This window comes from Apteryx mantelli, chromosome 7 (genome assembly GCF_036417845.1).
Source record: "Apteryx mantelli isolate bAptMan1 chromosome 7, bAptMan1.hap1, whole genome shotgun sequence".
NCBI lineage: Eukaryota > Metazoa > Chordata > Aves > Apterygiformes > Apterygidae > Apteryx > Apteryx mantelli.
In genome coordinates this window covers 26,549,342-26,568,186 of record NC_089984.1, presented here as the reverse complement: position 1 = coordinate 26,568,186, position 18,845 = coordinate 26,549,342, and the positions used below count along the sequence as shown (strand labels likewise).

Sequence of the window (18,845 nt, the reverse complement as noted above, 5' to 3'; positions counted from 1 at the left end):
CTCAAAATTGAGAGTCAAAGACCTGACTTGAATCTGTGGCCAGATGTGGACTGTGCTTGGGGGCTCTTTTTTCCCCCTGCCTAAGTGCTTTGGGTTTGTTTGGGCGAGAAGCGCACGCGGGGCTCTGGGCCGAGTCGTGGGGATCAGTCACCATGGAGAGTCCGGCAGGGGTTGTTTAATTCACTTAATTGAGACTACCTGGACCTCTGGTTTAAATCACTGTGAGCGACAACAGCAACCACTATCCCTATCTCCCTCGCCACGGTAAAAGGGGCCCCCAGAATACCAGTGTGAAGCCCGTTAGCATCTCCTGTTAGGGCTAGACCTGCACACCTGCCTCCCCGCTGCACGGAGCGGCGTGAAAAAGCTTTAGAGAAACAAACGGGCGAGAGACGGGGCTGCGTGCCGGGCCGCCGGCGAGGGGTTGGGGTCTGGTGGCCCGCGGAGCCGGCCCCGGGCTGCTGCTCCGCGCCCCGACACCCCCCTGCCGTCCCGCAGCTCCTGGACCTCTTCATGGTGTGGGACTGGTCCACCTACCTCGCCGACTACGGGCAGTCCACCTCGAAGTACCTGCGCGTCAACCCCAGCACGGCCCTCACGCTCCTGGAGAAGTAAGTGCGGGCGCGGGCGGGGGGGCAGCGCCCGCTGCCGGGCCGGCGGCTGCGCGGGGGCTGCGCGGGGGCTGCGCGGGGGCCGCGGTCGCCGCCGAGCGGGAGCGGGGCCGGGAGCGGGGCCGGGAGCGGGAGCAGGGCCGGGAGCGGGAGCGGGGCCGGGAGCGGGAGCGGGGCCGGCGGCGGCGGCGGCGGCGGCGGCAGCGGCGGCGCCGCGCGGGTTTCCCGGCGCCGGGAGCCCGCGGCCCCGCTCCGGCTCCGCCGCTCCGGCTCCGGCTCCGGCTCCGGCCCCGGCCCGCGGCCGCACCGAGCTGCCGCTTTGCGCCAGGAAAACGCGTGCGATCTCGATGTCGGAAGTCTGGAGGGTTTAAGCGGCCCCAGACGGCCAGATTTGGAGGGGCCGGTTAAAAGAGGACGCGTTTCCGCCGCCGAGTATCAACCTGCTTTATAAAACCGAACTAAAATGCCCTGTGATTTAAAGGCATTTTTTCTAACCGTGTTTTCTTTCCTCTCTTGCCTGCGATGGATATGTATTTTGCAGAGTTCACAGAGGGTACGTATCCCCTATACTATAAAACATACTCCCCCCCCCCAGTTTATTTTATTTCCCAGTTTTCGTTTTTTAAATTCGTTGATATTCGAGACTAGCAATAACGGTTTGGGGTAATTTGATGATGAAGAAAACACCCGTTCAATGAGCCTGGGCTTACCATAGAAGTAGTAAGGGATTTTCTGTTTTGCTTCTCACGCAATTGGTAGGGCCAGTTTCCTGCTAAAGGGCTATATTTGCTTAATACTTACAGGCGATTTATGAAGTAATATTTGTTAAAACGAATTCCGTATTGCCGAAGTTTAATTTAAGAACACATAGATAACAGCTTTTGTGATCTTTCAGTTCTTATTAACACAAAGATCAAAAGAGGAACGAAAGTAAACCTATTTAAATAGACGGATTTTTTTCCTTCTCAAATTATGTTTCTAATGTGTCCGTGTCATTTGCTTTTCTTCTTTCTTTCTTTCTTTCCTCCAGAATGAAAGACACTAGCAAAAAGAACAACATTTTTGCTCAGTTCAGGAAGAATGATCGTGACAAGCAGAAGCTAATAGAGACCGTAGTAAAGCAACTTAGGAGTTTAGTGAATGGTATGTCCCAGCACACATAGGCCTGTTAAATCAACTGTATCTCATCATGCCAAGAGGTATTTCTTAGCCACTATTTCTACTAAGCAAACAGTGGTATTGGTTAGGACGTCTGTTTGACCGAATAAAGGAAAAAATGCAAGAGATGGCTTGTACATGGCGTCTTCAGTAAACAATTCTTTGTATGTATTTTTAATGGATCGAATACTATTTTATATATTGTAAACAAATGGTGAAAAATGAGACTGTACAATAAAAAACAGATCAATCATATTGTACATGGAACAGCTGAACTGTAAATATTATTTAAATGTCAGTAGACTTGATGTCCAAAATCTTGCTCTGGGTAGGAATTATTTGAGAAATGATCCCTTAGTTACTGTTTTCTGGATAAATCCTGGTTTCATGTTTTTTAAACGTTGAGATACTTGCATTTCAGATGCTGCCTGTCATTTTCCTGCATTAAATGTATATTAGCCTTAAAGTGACTGCACATAATTTTGTATACCAGATTTTGTAGTCTGGAGGTATGAAAAAAATCTTCTGATTTTTTTAGTACCTTTGAAAACTACCTGTGAACTAGACTTGATACTTATTCAGCATTAGGGCTTATAGGCTTTGTTCTCCAAAAGGGTTTAATCTTGAGTTTGTGAATGTAAATAACCCTTTCAGTTCTTTACAACGTGATTTTTTGTTTTGTTTTGTTTCTGTTCCTCAGGGTTACCATTTCTAACTGTACTTTTGTAAGATCCCGGGTTCTTTTCCCTAATTTGCAGTGCGGGGTAGAATCGCCACCGTTGCTTTCGTGCCGCATCTGTTGGTCAGTAGGCGCTTTCCGCAGCCCGACCCCCCTCCAGCCCCCAGCGCTTAGCGTTGCGTCCCGCGGCCGCGCTCCCTGCGCTCTCCCCTCCTGGCTATTCCAGACACGAAGCGAATGTCTAACGCATACAAACCAAACGGAACGTGTAAAAAATAAATAAATAAAAATAATGTACATTTCGCCGTATTTTTAAGTTATTGACGGTCTAAATACAGTAATATAAACCTCCTTCGTGTGTGTGTTTAATTGCGCGCGTTGGAACGCACCTGGGGACTGAGTTTGGGGGGGAGCTGCGCGGCGGCGGGCCCCGGCGGGGGGCGGCCCGAGGGGGCGGTGGGGGGCGAGGGGTGGCGGCGGCCGCCGCGGGGCTCCCGGCCGGGCCCGGGGCGCAGCCCGGAGCCGGGGGGCCGCCGGGGGGGCGCCCCAGCAGCCCCAGCCGCAGCCCCAGCCGGGGGAGGGGGGAGCCGTCCCGGCCGCCGCCGTCCCCGCGCCCCTTCAATCAATACCCGCGGCTCCGCCGGCTCCAATCACCGCACTTGGCCGCGCTGCTTAAATATGCAGCGGAGACGTCACCTCCGAAGGTGGATCGGGAGCAAGTGGCCAATATCTATATAAATGTGTCCGAGCGGCGAGAGGGAAGAGGCGGCGAGCCGGCGCGGGCGGCCCGGGAGGCGGCAGCAGCCTTCGCGCAGCGCCCGCCGGCAGCAGCCGCCCCGGGCCCGGCTGGGGGCCGCCGGTGCCCCCGGGCCGCCCGGGCCAGGGAGCGGGGCCGCCGGTGCCCCCGGGCCGGGAGCCGGCGGGGCGATGCCGGCGGGGCTCTGCTGGCCCGCGGCCGCCGCCGCCGCGGCGCTGCTGGCCCTGGCGCTGCTCGGCGCCCTGTGCCGGCTCCTGTGGGCGCTGCGCTGGAGCCTGAGCAGGGACCGCGCCAGCGCCCTGCCGCTGCCCAGGGGCTCCATGGGCTGGCCCTTCCTCGGCGAGACCCTGCACTGGCTGCTCCAGGTGAGGCGCGGCGGCGGCGGCGGCGGCGGCGGCGGCGGCGGCGGCGGCGGGCCGCGGTGCGGGGGCGCCGGCCGGAGCCGCCCGCTGACCCCCGCCTCCTCGTCCGCAGGGCTCCCGCTTCCACAGCTCCCGGCGGGAGCGGTACGGCAACGTCTTCAAGACCCACCTGCTGGGCCGCCCCGTGGTGCGGGTGACGGGCGCCGAGAACGTCCGCAAGATCCTGCTGGGCGAGCACACGCTGGTCAGCGCGCAGTGGCCGCAGAGCGCCCAGATCATCCTGGGCTCCCACACGCTGCTGGGCTCCATCGGCGACCTGCACCGCCAGCGCCGCAAGGTGAGCCTCGCGGCCGCCCCGGCGGGACATGCGGCCCAGGCGGCACCTCCTGCCCGGGCTCGGCCCTCGGTAGCACCCCGGCCCCCCCCCCCCCACTTTAACTGCCTGCCTCTGTCCCCCCTTCTCCTCCTAGATCCTGGCCAGAGTGTTCAGCCACGCCGCCCTGGAGAGCTACCTCCCGCGGATCCAGAAGGTTGTGAGCTGGGAGCTGCGGGGCTGGTGCATGGAGCCAGGCTCCATCGCAGTTTATTCCTCCGCTAAAACCTTAACTTTCCGCATTGCAGCTCGGATTCTGCTGGGGCTCCGTCTGGAGGAAAAGCAGTTCAAGGACCTGGCCAAAACCTTTGACCAGATGGTGGAGAACCTCTTTTCCCTGCCCCTGAACATACCCTTCAGCGGGCTGCGCAAGGTACTGCCGCCTGCCCTGCTCCCTCTGAGCAGGAGCGCTGGCCTGGGCCCCGTGGCACACACCCCTGTGTCCCCAGACCCATCATATGGACCCCAATGGACCGGGGTGGCCTCCTCTGCAGGGTCCTGTGCCATGCTGAGGGCCCGGAGTGCTGCCCACCCCAGCTGCTGCCCCTCCAGCCTCCCTCCTCCTCTTGCCCACTCCTGCTTGCTTCCAGCACCTCCCCGTGCTGGCTCCAGCTCTTCGTCGTACAGCGCGGGGTGGCCACGCGCGTTTCTGGAGCCTTTCCCCTAGGGTGAGTTTCAGCTCCTCCGAGGCTCTATTTTCTGCTAAGCAGCTTGTCAGGCCCCTTCTGCTCAGCTTATCGGTGTGCCTATTGCCTGCTCTCCTCCCCCGGCCCATACATTGCCCACGCTGGCTCTGGTTAATCCATCCTGTCTGGTCCTGTCCCGCCTCATCCTGTCTGGGCTCATGCCAGCCCATGGCAGAGGGGTCTGCGCGCATGAGGAAATGGCAGGTGGGCACAGCAGGGACCTCTCTGTGCCCTCTGTGCCAAGGGCACCAGACCCACTAACAGTCCTTAGTGTCTGGTCCCCCAGCAGCAGAGGGATGGTGAGGAGTTCTGGAGGGGAACATACCAGAGGGACAGTCTTCTGCCTCTTCAAACTCATTTTTTCCCTGCTGGATTGCCCCTTCTGACCTGCCTCCCCACACTCCTCTTCCTAGCATCAGTCCTGTGTCCCACCCCTCCTCTCACATTTCAAGCTCCTTTCTCTCCTCAGGCTTTGGGTTCTCCACTCCTCCAGACCCTCTCCTGCTGCAGCCCAAGTCTCCTGGCTCTTTCAGCAAGGTCTTGTCCAGTCTCTGAGATTTCCACTCTGAGCTCTACCCCACCAGATCACCTTCCTCAGCCAGTCCTACTTCTCCCCCAGCTTCCTCGCAGCTCTTCTACACTGGTTCACAGCTCTTGTTTCCTTGTCCACAGAGTTTCTCCTTGCAGGTTGCCACCAGCGTGTGCTTTCAGCACCCCTCCCATTCCCCCCTGTCCTCTCTCAGGTCAGACACAGTCTGTCTGGCCCTAAACCAGCCTCTTCAACTTGCATTTAGCTCCCTTTTTCTTTGCTGTTGCTCACCATCCCAGTTCCTTTGCCCAGTCTTTTCCACCTCAACTCTGAGCCCTTGTATCTTCTTCCCAGCTCCTGGTCATGGCCACTCTTCATCCCAAACCTCTGTTCCTTCTGGTTTTTGAGGGAGGCATCGTGCTACAGAGCCGCACTCTGTGACTTAGTCCATCCCCACTTTGCACAGAGATCTTCTTAAATGTTTTGCTGCATAGGAGAACAAATCTACTGGAGATTAGCTGGGTGTGATTAACACGTCCTTAGCTAATATACTTCAGAAAAGCCACTCATTTGTTACTGCGTCAGATGTTCCTTGCTTCCTGGGCTCGGTTTTATTAAGTCACCTCTTCTTGTCCCTTTGGACAAGTCTCTTTTGGACCTAACAAGACTGCGAGTTTGCTCACTGCAGGCCCCTCTGGAATCAGTACTGTGGGTTTGCTGCTGTTCCCCACAAAGCGTTTCTTGGGACTTGCTGTATTTGATTCACAACAGAAAGCCGAAAGAATTTGCAGCAGTTCAACCAAAGGCAAAAGCATCTCGCCAAACCACTACTTCTTGCAAGGCTTTGGGGCTGGGCAATGGATCAGGCAGTTTTTGCTGTTACTGATCCTGGGATTAAAGATGACCACATTTGGGGTCCCCGGTCTCTCTGGACGGGAGGCGGTTCCTGAGGCTCTGCTGAACTGTGTCTGCCTTCTGCAGGGGATCAAAGCACGGGACATGCTACACAAGTACATGGAGAAGGCTATACAGGAAAAGCTGCAGAAAAGCAACTCAGAAGATCATAGTGATGCTCTGGACTTCATAATAAACAGTGCCAAGGAGCACGGCAAAGAATTCACGATGCAGGAGCTAAAGGTAACGAGACCCCCCCCCCTCGCACCCCCTCCCCTTTGCTGTTTCCCTTCCAACCTGGTGGCTGTTTGGGTGACCTGGACTGAGGAGACGGAGGAGGGTTACGTAGGGTCCCACGGCGAGCTGCTGGCTCCTGCCCTCCTCTTACCAGCTCTGAGGACACCGTCTCCAATGCAAGCAGGAAAGCTTGGACTCGGTGTGCTCTGCTGTGTGCCTGCCTTGTGTGTCAGTGCCCATGAAAAACAGCTCATCTTCCTTGCTGAAGGAAACGCTCCAGAGACTGAAGAGGGCTGAGGGTGGATGGTCCAGGGGACCTCACCTGGAGTAGGTGCTGGAGCAAAGCAGGTGTGTAAACAGCTCTTAGCCCTCGGGCCAGCACACAAGGTGGTAGGCAGCATACTACTTATATGGCCTTGGAGGATTACATCTCTTTGCGTTAGAACAGAATTGGTATTTAAAAAGCAAATAAATACTCTTTAACATTTCCTCCTCGTTGCCTCCTGGCTTCAGCCTGGCTTAGAGAGGATGCTATTAGGGTTATGCAGCTGTGATAAGGCTCTGTACACCACAGTGTACTCAGTAACCTCCAGATACTATTATCTTGGAAATATTAGAGCTAGCCATGTGCTCCTTGAACACCCCTCAACGTGTAGCATAGCAAGGCCTATAGATAATGTCACCAAGTTCCTCAGGGATGTGAGCCCAGAAATCTCTGAGACAATATCCCAAAATTGGTCCGGACATGAGATGATGGATTGCAGGTCATTCCTATCACCTAGTCGTTAATTATATCACGTAGCCTGTGGATTTTTATGCTGAGACAACAAACATGCGACATCCCCGTGACTTAGGGTCAACTCCAGCAGTCCTTACGGAGGCAAAACTACCAACTGAAAGTGAATGGCATTTTGTCAAAGGACTTGGGAAAAAAATGCCCTTAGGACAACATCATTCATATCTCCAGGTCATTCTGTGTCAGTGAAAAATAAGAGACTAGATTTATATGACAAGTTTTGCAACTATTTTGCATGGGCACATAGCTGAATATAGTTTAAAAGTAATGAACAGACATAGTATTACTGGTTTTTTTAGATACTTAAGGAAAACTGTCTCAAGACAAATATTTTGTACAAGTGAAATATGTAAATCTAATGTATTTGAAAGACATTACAGAGACTACTAGATACGGTTAGAATGAGCATATATTATAACACTAAATAGAAAAATCTAAGGCAATAATTGCCAAATCAAAATTTGATTGATTAGGATTGATTAATCTCTGTTAGTGTGCACATGTACATTGCACATCATGTCTCTGGCTCTGATCACAAAGGGGCAACAAGAGTAGGATGTTAAATATAACACACAGTGAAATGTCAGTGACTTAGAAGGACTCAGCCAGGTGATTTGGATGATAGTATGTTCGTAAGCTGTCTTATACCCTGTACAGTTACAAACTTTCTACTTTGCCTTTATTTAACAAAATTACTTGCAAAGCGCACTGCATATACTTGTAAATACAGTAACATTATTCACTCTAATAAAACAGAGTAGAGCTCTCATCCATTGAAATGGTCTAGTTTGGTCAAAATTTCAGAGCTGACTTCAAGTCGTGGATATGTAACTTGGAGAGACGCTCCAAACACTAGCAGAAACTAGTTACCAATTCTCTTTTTGTTCAATCTGAAGGAAGATGTCGCATTTTCCCAGACAGGCTGTGATCTGCACTGGTGGCATGAACTCAGCAAGAGCCCTGAAATATAAAGGTCATTAAAAGGTGTAGCACTTTGCCAAAAGCACTGTCTTAAAAAGTTTAAAACCTTGGAAGGTTTAAAAAAAAAAAGTCCTTGCAGAGCAGCAGCTGTCAGTGACTGACTTGGTGGGACAGGTACGCTGACCTGCCCGAGTCCCGGTGGGGAGCTGGGCTTTAGCACCAGGCAGTAGTGACAACGCTGCAGAAGGATGCGGCCTCCTCAGCACCAGTCGTGCTGGCATTGTAAAGGCAGAGAGAAAGCGAGCAACTCGGTGCCACATCTTGCATAGCAGCACTGTCAGAAGTTGATGCAGAGAGACGTAAGGGCTGGTATTTCAATATGCAGAGCCTGCCCTGAGTTCCTCTCATGGTACTAAGATGTCCTGTTTTTTTAATTGCACATTGTGGACCTAAGAGATTTATTTTCATCTGGGTCTCGTCTCTTTCTGTGAGAGCAGAAATTCCTGGTGGTGTCTGCAGGAGATGTGGTGGGGACCAGGGGGGAACTGTCATTTCAGGGCTTTTATTCCAGCTGAAGATGCCCTTGAGAGCTGCACTTTGGTGAAAGCCTGTCGTCCAGCCAATACCTGGTGCTGGGGACCAGTGGCAAAGAATAATCCTTGTTATATTACCCACGGCCTACCTGACTTGGCTTCTGGTACCTTAAGGCTTCAGGTGTCCTTTCCTGTGTTTTTGGCTTCTCCGTGCCAGAAACGGTGTCAGAACAATTGCAAACCAAGATACGTAGATGTGTGCAAGGAAACTACTCCGGTGGCCCGCGCGATTAGTGCTCAGCAGGGCCAGCCGGGTCCCGGCACCTCCCAGGCACTCGGCACTCGGCACTCATCCCCTGGGCTTCTCCCTTGGCTTTTGCGTCCGTCCTCCAGCCCCAGCATTCCCAGCCCCGTGGCGCGGTGCCACGGAGACTTTCAGATAGTGCTGTAAGTTAAATCCTGACTGTACTGAAGCCAAGGAGAGGTCTGGGTTTTTTTTTTTTCCTTGAGATTTCACTGGGATCCAGGGTTCATTGACATTATTCTGGCAATTTTCCTTTCAGTTCCTCGTTTTAGTTTGCTGGCGTTGGAAGGGAGTGAGAGGCTTAGAGCAGTTCCTACCGTGTTGTTTTTGCGTGTTGTGCATCCCGAACGGCGGCTGGCCCCTCAGGCGTTGCCCCCCACCCCGAAAACGCAGCGAGGGGTTTGACTGCAAGATGCGTATGAGGGTTGCCCCAGGGAAGGACACTCTCAGGCACAAGCAGTGCAGTAGCTGCCTGATGCTTAGCTGCATTTGTGTGTGCTGTAAACAGCAATAGTTATCTTAAACCTAAACACTTTCATCATGGCTTTGAGTAAGGATAGGAAAAATGGGATGCTCGTTCTGTAACCTTGCCTGAGTTAGATGTTGGTTCGTGGCCGCTTGAGCCATAGCCCACGTAGCCAAGTTAGCAGGCTGTCAAGAGCCTTTAACTTTTGGAGGATTATTTTCCAGTTTTTCGCAGGGCCCTGCAGACAGCCCACAGCAGCCTGGCGAGGGCTGTGCCATATAGTGCCTGCGCTGGGCCTGTCCTGCGAGCCTGGGCATCGGTGACCTGCGACAAAGTGCCGAGCGAACTGTGGCTGCGGCTGTGCTGTGATGTGTTTGAGCTGCTTAACCTCCAAACTCTTTATGGACACCTCTGCTGTGGAGCTATCAGGAACACTGCCATCCTTCAAGCTGTTGGACTTAAAAAAGCGAGCAAGTCCTTTGCCTGAGTCGTAGCTCCCACTGGAGCAGCTCCCTGCCAGCTACAGGACCTCCCGGGCTGACTTGCTATAGCAAAGGTTTTTCTGCTTTTCACTCTGCTGGCTTGAGCCCCCCTCCACACAAGCAGATGGTGGATTTTAGCTGGAGGTGGATCAAATGCAACCTGTCTTGGCTGCGAGGGCACCTAGCACGTACACATCAACATGCAGCCTCATAACCCCCAGCGGGCCAGAAAGGCAAAAGCTGGCCACAAAGAGCAACTGGCAGCTGAAGGCAAAAAAACTTAATGCTTAAAGTGAACTTTACTCAGTATGCTAAAATGCATGTTAAAATGTTTGTTAAAATCTGCAAATCGTGTGAGGACTGCTCAGAAGGGCTGGGCTGGCGGTGATGGGTGCTCATCTCAGCTGTGTTTCTGCATCCGTCCCTTGGCGAGTGGATGTCCGGTTCATCCCCTTCTGTATGAAATGGATGAATAAGGGTCTGTCTCATTTTGGTCCCTGCTGACCCAGGGTGGGTGCAGGTTTGTGGGGAACAGCGGGAAAGCCCAGGGCTCTCTGCACGGGGACAAAACCTGCAAAGGTGGAAACAGCCTGAAAATTCAATCACAGCCAAGTTAAAATGTCTTTCAAACCTGTCACCTCCCCTCCTCTCCCAGGAGTCGGCGATTGAGCTCATCTTTGCCGCTTTCCTCACCACGGCCAGCGCCAGCACCTCTCTGATCCTCCTGCTGCTAAAACACCCCTCAGCGATTGAAAAAATCCGGCAGGAGCTGGCGTCCCACGAGCTGCACAGGCAGTGCCAGTGCTACGCCTGCCCGGACACCCTGGCGGCCCAGGGCAGCGACAGGGCGAAGCGGCTGCTCCTCGCCACGGCCGAAGACGCTCGCAAGGACCGGAGCCAGCGCCCGGGGGCGCCGGGGGCCGGGGAGCCCGGGGGCGGCTGCTTCCCGCAGCCCCCTGCCCGGCCGGCGCCCGGCTCTGCCCCGAGCGGCCCCCGGCGCGAGGAGCCGCCGGGGCCGGGCTGCCGCTGCCCGGCGGACGTCAGCCTGGAGAAGCTGAGCCGCCTGCGCTACCTCGACTGCGTCATCAAGGAGGTGCTGCGGCTGCTGCCCCCCGTGTCCGGAGGCTACAGGACGGCGCTGCAGACGTTCGAGCTGGACGTAAGTGCCCCCCGCGCTCGGCGGCCGCCCCCCGCGTGCGCGCGGCCGGCGCGGGCGCTGACGCTCCCTCCTCTGCTCTCCCCCCGCAGGGCTGCCAGATCCCCAAGGGCTGGAGCGTGATGTACAGCATCCGCGACACGCACGAGACGGCCGCCGTCTACCAGAGCCCCCCCGGCGGCTTCGACCCCGACCGCTTCGGCGCCGCCCGGCCGGAGGCCGCGGGCCGCTTCCACTACATCCCCTTCGGCGGCGGGGCGCGGAGCTGCATCGGCAAGGCGCTGGCGCAGGCCATCCTCAAGCTGCTGGCCATCGAGCTGGTCAGCACGGCGCGCTGGGAGCTGGCCACCCCCGCCTACCCCGCCATGCAGACAGTGCCCATCGTGCACCCCGTCGACGGGCTGCAGCTCTACTTTCGGCCCTTGCAGCCTGCCCGCCGCAGCGAGGCCTGAGCCGGCAGCGCGCTGCCCCCGGCCCCGGTGCCCCTCGGCGGCTGCCGGGGGCTGCTGCGCGCCCTGCCCCACTCGCCCCCAAGCAAAACCCCAAAGGTCTTTTATTTCCCCCCCCCCCCATCTTTGTGCCCGCAGAGGCCACCCCTGAGCACGGGGTCCCACAGCCCCCAGCCCTGGGGCAAGGACGGGGCAAAAGCCAACGGAGCTGCTGCCGCGGGGGCTCAGCCAGCCGCTGCCCCGCACAGCTCCCTGCGCTGACGCGGGCACCGGGCAGCAAAACCCCAGCCCCGCAGCGAAGGCTCCCACTGCTCTTCTGTCCCAGCGTCATCTCCTGGGAGATACAGATATGGGTACAGGAGCGGCAGGGGGAGCATCCTGCCTTGCTGTAGCTTTTTAGAGAGGTAAAAAAGAGGGGAAACAGCACGGGGAGGGGGCATCTCTGCAGAACCACACAACCCAAATCTGCCTAACCCAGCATCAGCTATAGCTAGAGCAATAGGGTATAAATACGTTTTTATTGTAAATATTTCATCTGGTTCCTGCACTTACCATCTGAGCCGACGCAAAGCGGCCGTGTCGCATCGTGTACCGGCTGCAGGAAGCATCGTGCCCGAGTGGCACACTGCGGCTTGGGCTCTGCGTCCCCAGCACCCTGGACGCGCTTCCCAGCTGCTGCCCGCACCAAGGGAGCGGACTGAAGCAGGGGAGGGAGCTTTGGGGAGGAAACATTTGGAAAACGGACACTCCTGCATACAACGGATTCACGACGGGACCCCCCCCGTGCGCTGCCTGTGCTGCTCACATCGCAAAGGGGACATCAGAAAGGCAGCGGGCAGGGGCACGGGGGCTGGCCGGGCTGACCACACTGCCTCCGCGCAGGGCGGCCCTGCCGGGGGCTAAGGCTGGGTGCCGAGGGCATGCTTTCGGGTGAACACTGCCTGCTGGGGCGAGGCACAGGATATTTCTTTCCCATGTAAAATGAGTCTGAGCTTGGAAGTGAGTCCTGGTGAGGACAGAGCTGGGTGCAGGACCACATTGCACTGAAACATGTTTTTAACTCCTTGGAGCTTCGTGCCCGCCAGGTCCAGTAAAGCTGCCCGCCGTGGCGCGGCAGAGGAAACCACGCGCCTTGTCCCTCCGGTGCTCCGGGGCCTGTCACCGCGTGTGCTGCGCATGAACAAGCAGCAGCGACTCGACCGCAAGGGCACAAACGTGCTCGCCTGGACGCAGGGCTGCGGCCGAGCTCTTCGGACAGGCTCTGGGCAGCTGCCCCGTCCCCCAGACTCCTGCCTTTGCCCTGCTTCAGGGCCCAGCCAAAAACGACCCTGCCCCAGCCAGACCCGCCGGCGTGCCCGCGCTGGGAGCCCCACGCCGCGGCACGCACTCCTGCCAGCCGTCAGAGGGCTGCGCAGCAGGCACGGCCGCTACCTGGGGCGGAAATGCGGCTCCCAAATGTGACAGGTCAAACCTGGAAGAAGCTGAACAGCGAGGCTGAGCTAAGCGCTGTTGGCAGGTCGACCCCGTAATGAACTGGAGCTGCTGCCCCTCCTGACCCTGTCGCGAAGGGGAATCTTCCCAGTCACCAGAGGTGAAATCAGGAGGCGGTGGCTGCAAGTGGCAATGACTAACTTTAATTAGCAGGAACTGCTGGCGCGGCTGTGACCCGTGGGGAGACACCGGTTCCCACCGAGGGCAGGGCTGGGTGCAGGGCCAGGGCCTGCGGCGCCCAGCGTGGGGTGCGAGAGGGCCGGGAGTCCTCCAGCAGCACACTTAAAAGTTACCGCGAGCGCTAACAAGCTCTGTAGCTGCCCGCTGAAAAACGTAACATGAATCTGGAAAAAAAAAAATTTGAAACTGATTTTGTTTTCAAATAAACATGAGCATTTACAAATGAAGTGTAATAATTGTTACGTGTAATCAAAGTTTGTTCGTATTAGGCTGTTAATTTCTTGACCCCCTTCCAAGATGTTTTTAATTATCTCTTTCACTCTTTACCGTTTGATTCTTCTGGAGCCGGTGGCTGCCGCATCCGCAGCTGGGGAGATAATGAAGCTTCCTGCGGCAATTATCGGTGCTCAGGCCACCGTATCTCGTTATTTTGATAGACAGTGAACTTGGCGCGGCCGCCGGCCGGGTTCACGCAGATGTCACGGTCCGTGTTGTAGGTCACGAGCGGGTCAGCGCCCGGCAAGGGGAGAGCGGCGGGTCGGCACGGCACCGGGGCCGGCGGCCCCGCTCCTGCCCGGCGTCGTAGGAGGAGGGAGGCATCCCGAGCGGTGCGCGGATTGTCGCTAAAAAGCAGGCATTAGAAGTGGCACCTCGCTCCGCACCACCACCACCGCGCACGCAACTTCCAGCGTTTATTGAGCTCGTGGTAGGAGCAAGAAAGCAAAACGGCCGGGGGGAGAAAGGGGGGGAAAAACGAAAGAAAAAAACAGGCGAGCACGATAGTTTATTGGCAGCAACCGGGCGGCCCCGTCCCCCGGCAGCCGCGGGTCCGGGCGCCCTTCCCGGGCGGGCGCGTCCCCGGCGCGGAGCGGGAACCGGGAACCGGGAGCCGCGGCCGCCCGGGCCCCGCCGCGCTCCCGCCGCCGCCGCCGTCCCGTCCCGCCCCGTCCCGCGGAGCGGCCCCGCTCCCGCCGCCGGCTCCGGGCGCGCAGCGCAGCCCGCCCGGCTCTCCGCGGCGGCGGCTGCAGGCGGGCGGCCAGGCCGGGGCCGTGGTCGGGAGCCGCTGCCCCCGAGCGCCTCTTCCCGGCCGCGGCAGCCCCGACGGCCGCAGGGGAGCGGCGAGCCCCGGGCGAGCAGCGGCTCCCGGGGGCTGGGTGTTGCCTTTCCGCGCTCACCTCCCTTTCCCTCGGTGACCCGCGGTTGAACCTGCATCGGGAGGCCGCGACGGACTGCAGCCCGCTACTCCTTCCTCCGGGGACGGGCAGAAATACAAGCCGGGCCTTCGAGGTGAACCAGAGGACAGCAGCGGAGGCTCCTCCGCCGCGATGGCACAGCCGCGGCTCAGCCCGGCGAAGCGGACCGCCCGCCCCGTCCGGCCCCGGACCCGGCCCCGGCCCCGGCCCCGGCCCGGCCGCCCGCTCGCTCCCGGGCAGCGGCAGCGCCGGGCGGGCGGAGGCGGCTCCACTCGGCGCGGCTGGGGAGCGGGGAAGGAGCTCCGCGCCCCTCGGACACAGCGCTCCGCTCCGCGCCCCTCCGACACAGCGCTCGGCTCGCAAAGCGCCGCGGCGCCGGCCCGGGGGCGCTCCGGGTACCGCGGCGCTGTAGCGGCGCGTTTCTCCGCCCCGGCGCAGCCTGCGGGTCCCCGGCGAGCGGCCCCGGTAAATCCGCGGCGGCGGTAAATCCGCGGCGGCGGCGGCACCGGCAGCGGCGTCCCGCTGCGGCGCGGAGCGGAGCGAGCCCGGCCGCCGTCTGCGGCGGGGAGGATGCGCCGCGCAAAGCAAACGGTTAAAGATTTCGGGGGGAGGAGCCAGGCCGCAATCCGCAATTAAAGATGAACTTTGGGTGAACTAATTGATCGGACCAAGGTAGGGTGGGCAGCGACCTGGGAAGGGTATAAAAGGCGGCGGGCGGCGAGCGCGGCCCGCGCACTCGGAGCTCCCGGGGGGCCGGGCGGGACGCGCTGCCCAGCCATGGGCTTCTCGGCCCTGGTCGCCAGCGCCCTGTGCACCTTCCTGCTGCCCCTGCTGCTCTTCCTGGCCGCCGTCAAGCTCTGGGACCTGTACTGCGTGAGCGGCCGCGACCGCAGCTGCCCGCTGCCGCTGCCCCCCGGCACCATGGGGCTCCCCTTCTTCGGGGAGACGCTGCAGATGGTGCTGCAGGTGAGGCGAGGCGGTGTCGCAGGGAGCGGAGAGGCGCCCCGGCCCCTCCTCTTGCTGCAGGGGACGGGGACGGGGACGGGGATGGGGACGAGCGGCGGCTTTGCCGGGCTCCCGTGCTCAGGTGGGCAAGAGCAGCTCTCACTGCCTCTCCTCTTTCTTTCTTTTTTCTTTTCCTCCCCTCCTCCCCCTCCCCAGCGGCGGAAATTCCTGCAGATGAAGCGCAGGAAATACGGCTTCATCTACAAGACTCACCTCTTCGGCCGGCCCACGGTGCGGGTGATGGGCGCCGAGAACGTGCGGCACATCCTGCTGGGCGAGCACCGCCTGGTCTCGGTGCAGTGGCCCGCCTCGGTGCGCACCATCCTGGGCTCGGGCTGCCTCTCCAACCTGCACGACGGCCAGCACAAGCACCGCAAAAAGGTACGGCCGGCCCCGACGGCGGGCGGGCGGGCGGGCAGCGGGCGACGCCGCCCCGCGACGCCGCGGCTGAGCCCCTCTCCCCTTCCTCCCTCTCCTCCTCCTCCTCCCCCCCCGGGCAGGTGATCATGCGGGCCTTCTCGCGGGACGCCCTGCAGCACTACGTGCCCGTCATCCAGGAGGAGGTGAGCGCCTGCCTGGCGCGGTGGCTGGGCGCCGCCGGGCCCTGCCTCCTGGTGTACCCCGAGGTGAAGCGCCTCATGTTTCGCATCGCCATGAGGATCCTGCTGGGCTTCCAGCCCCGCCAGGCCGGCCCCGACGGCGAGCAGCAGCTGGTGGAGGCCTTCGAGGAGATGATCCGCAACCTCTTCTCCCTCCCCATCGACGTGCCCTTCAGCGGGCTCTACCGGGTAAGGCTCCCCGCGGGCTGGGAGGAGAGGGGGTGCCCCGGCCCCGTGGGCGCCCGGGGGCTGAGGCCCATGCCCTCCCGCCCAGGGCCTGCGGGCGCGCAACATCATCCACGCCAAGATCGAGGAGAACATCCGCGCCAAGATGGCCCGCAAGGAGCCTGAGGGTGGCTACAAGGACGCGCTGCAGCTGCTGATGGAGCACACGCAGGGCAACGGGGAGCAGCTCAACATGCAGGTGAGAGGCTTGCGCCCAGGTCCCCAGGGCCGGATCCGGCCCTTTCCCCCCATTCCCCCTGGGGGCAGCATGCTTACCCTTGGGGGCCGTACGGAGAGAGCAGGAGGTGCAGCCTCCTCTCCCCGTGCAGGGAAGCAGCTCAGGCCGCACGCTGCGCTCCTGTGGGCACAGGCTGCAACCAGGCTGTTGGACGGGGAGCACGGGATCAGGGCTGCGTCTCGCGGAGCAGGGAGCCTAGCATCCCCCCCCAGCCCCTCGGGCGTCTGCTCCGGGCGGCTGGTCTGTCTCCCTCGGGGAAGGTGGTAGACTGGGCCTGGGGGAGGCGTTGTTTGAGGCCCGTTTTATCCCTTTTCTGCCTCCTGTGTAAGGAACTGAAGGAGTCTGCCACAGAGCTGCTGTTTGGGGGCCACGAAACCACCGCCAGTGCTGCCACGTCGCTGATCGCCTTCCTGGGGCTCCACCACGACGTCCTGCAGAAAGTGCGGAAAGAGCTGCAGGTGAAGGTGGGTGCCTCCCCCAGAGCCGTTTCGCAGGAGCGGGCGGTAGGAAGGGACCCTGGGGCTGTGCCGCAGGTGGGGCTCCCCTCGGCCCACGTGGGGCCCCGCTTCGGGGGCGGCAGGAAAGTGTCGCTCCCTGAGGACGGCCGCTTTGCGGTGCAGGGAGCCCCGGCCGCCAGTTCGGCAAACGCCACGGCAGCGTCTTCCTTCCTAGGGGTTGCTGTGCGGCTCCCACCAAGACAAGCAGCTGGACATGGAGGTCTTGGAGCAGCTGAAGTACACGGGCTGCGTCATCAAAGAGACCCTCAGGCTGAGCCCACCTGTTCCCGGGGGATTTCGGATTGCGCTCAAGACCCTTGAGCTCAACGTAAGCGGGGCTGGGGCTGGGGCTGGGGCTGGACTCCTCAGAGCAGCCGCAGAGCACTGCGGATTCGGGTAGCATAGCAGCTGGAGTGACCTGCAGTAAGCCAGGAGGGAGGTGGGGTGCAGCAACGCATCCCGTGCCGAGGTTTCCGCTCATTTAATACAGTCGGGCACCTCATGACTCCTTTCTCTCCCCCTTGACAGGGTTACCAGATCCCTAAAGGCTGGAATGTTATTTACAGCATCTGCGATACCCACGATGTGGCAGATCTCTTTACCGACAAGGATGAATTCAACCCGGATCGCTTCATGGCTCCGTCTCCGGAGGATTCCTCTAGGTTCAGTTTCATCCCTTTCGGCGGGGGCTTGCGGAGCTGCGTAGGCAAAGAGTTTGCGAAAGTCCTTTTAAAAATATTTACGGTGGAGCTGGCTCGGAGCTGTGACTGGCAGCTGCTAAATGGACCTCCTACAATGAAAACGGGCCCTATAGTGTACCCTGTGGACAATCTGCCTACCAAATTCATAGGCTTCAGTGGCCAAATCTGAGGGTTCAACGCCTGCCTCTGGCTGGATTCCTATAGCATCTAGTATGTACAAAGTACCTTTTTATAGTGACAAAGGCCTTTAAATATTTAAACTTGTAAATGTATAATAGTTATTTATGTCTTCTAAATATTTCAAAAGGCTATGATATTTTTTCCAAGCACTACAATTATGGGTCTCTGATTCATAATTAGATAATGTTATTTCTATAGAAATAAGTTTTCCCCTATTTAAAAATGTTACTGAAAGCTGACCAGCTAAGTGTTTGAAGACATTTCAGGACAGTGTATGTATTATGAAATATTCTTAAAGGCATTTGAAAAAATGGTAACTAGCTACTCATCCAAATTACCTAAATGGTTATTGTTTGAGAATGTTTTCAGTATTACTTGTGTCTAGATCTTATGTTTAATGTGTGAATTTTAAGTTGATAATAAAGTTTATTTTTGAAGATTCTCTGTATGAAGATCTGCCTGTATGCTAGAGAGTAGCTTAACAAGTTAAAATGGGTCTAAAAGGTTTGGATGTGAAGTCAGATCTGTTTTTGTGAATGAATTGTTCTCTATCCCTATTATGCACATAACTTGTCCCCCCCCACCCCCAGCACAAATGTAGTTCCCACTTGTAAATGGTAAATTATTCTAAATTTTACCCTCCAAGTGGCAAAAGCAGTGCAAAAACATATAAACTCACAAAAAACAGTAAGAAGTGATGGCAAGTGGTGCGGCGAGGTGGTGCAGCTTTCTCCAGCGTGTAGTCTTGAGACATAGCAAGCACAAAAGCTAAAGTGGAAGAATAGCTTTTAACGTAAGCCTTTTTCTCTAGCCAGAGAAAATGGGTCAAGAAGAAAATATTTCCTAAAGCTCTTCTCCTCCCATATTACTCCTGACGTGTATAAACGGGCCACTGGATCTTGTTGTGTGTTGAGTCCCCTGTCTCTGAACCTTGACTTACGAAGGTGTCTCTTATCAGCTGCTGGAGCAAATAATCTGCTGCGATTTCGTCTTGAAATGCCACTGTTGTGCGCAGGTCGGAGGTAGAGCGCGCGTCTGGTTTGAGAACTTCTTTCCTGGAATTCAGCAAAGTGAAAACTAAAAGGCGGGCGCTAATGTGAATTGATTAACAGAGAATCAACTGTTGAGATGCAATTCCCTAGG

General features: G+C 57.9%; 3 protein-coding genes and 1 long non-coding RNA gene across 13 annotated transcripts in view; 3 read left to right on the top strand and 1 right to left on the bottom strand.

Moving 5' to 3' along the window:
• Window positions 1–2,799, top strand: part of EXOC6 (exocyst complex component 6) — a 106,213-nt gene extending 103,414 nt beyond the window's left edge. For 2 of the 5 annotated variants that reach the window (XM_067300072.1, XM_067300071.1), the window contains 3 exons: window positions 499–611; window positions 1,153–1,164; window positions 1,642–2,799. In XM_067300072.1, the coding sequence (XP_067156173.1) occupies window positions 499–611; window positions 1,153–1,164; window positions 1,642–1,774 (258 nt within the window). In that variant the 3' untranslated portion in view covers window positions 1,775–2,799. Of the gene's footprint in view, window positions 1–498; window positions 616–1,152; window positions 1,165–1,641 lie in introns of those variants that run through there. The other 3 variants (XM_067300073.1, XM_067300070.1, XM_067300074.1) reach the window with 2 other exon arrangements.
• Window positions 2,800–3,375: 576 nt separating this feature from the next.
• On the top strand, window positions 3,376–13,291 carry CYP26C1 (cytochrome P450 family 26 subfamily C member 1). Its single transcript, XM_067300064.1, has 6 exons — window positions 3,376–3,570; window positions 3,680–3,904; window positions 4,038–4,313; window positions 6,137–6,292; window positions 10,444–10,947; window positions 11,037–13,291. Exons 1-6 carry the CDS (start codon window positions 3,376–3,378, stop codon window positions 11,394–11,396), a joined length of 1,716 nt encoding a protein of 571 aa, XP_067156165.1. The 3' UTR covers window positions 11,397–13,291.
• Window positions 13,012–14,455, bottom strand: LOC106491529 (uncharacterized). 2 transcript variants are annotated; one of them, XR_010884734.1, is made up of 3 exons: window positions 14,240–14,455; window positions 13,392–13,687; window positions 13,012–13,228 (listed from the first exon to the last, which is right to left on the bottom strand). It is a non-coding gene; the product is annotated as an uncharacterized lncRNA (long non-coding RNA). The 2 variants fall into 2 exon arrangements; XR_010884733.1 differs by having other exon boundaries at window positions 13,012–13,687; window positions 14,240–14,324.
• A 446-nt stretch (window positions 14,456–14,901) lies between these two features.
• On the top strand, window positions 14,902–18,137 carry CYP26A1 (cytochrome P450 family 26 subfamily A member 1). Of its 5 annotated transcripts, none has more exons than XM_067300068.1 (7): window positions 14,902–14,929; window positions 15,419–15,643; window positions 15,763–16,050; window positions 16,136–16,285; window positions 16,654–16,788; window positions 16,997–17,149; window positions 17,350–18,137. In XM_067300068.1, the coding sequence occupies exons 2-7, from the start codon at window positions 15,437–15,439 to the stop codon at window positions 17,689–17,691; spliced, it is 1,275 nt and encodes a 424-aa protein (XP_067156169.1). In that variant the 5' UTR covers window positions 14,902–14,929; window positions 15,419–15,436; the 3' UTR covers window positions 17,692–18,137. The 5 variants fall into 5 exon arrangements, with proteins under 5 accessions (XP_067156169.1, XP_067156167.1, XP_067156166.1 ...); XM_067300066.1 differs by lacking the exon at window positions 14,902–14,929 and adding an exon at window positions 15,035–15,223 and having other exon boundaries at window positions 15,799–16,050; XM_067300065.1 differs by lacking the exon at window positions 14,902–14,929 and adding an exon at window positions 15,035–15,223.
• Window positions 18,138–18,845: the final 708 nt, after the last annotated feature.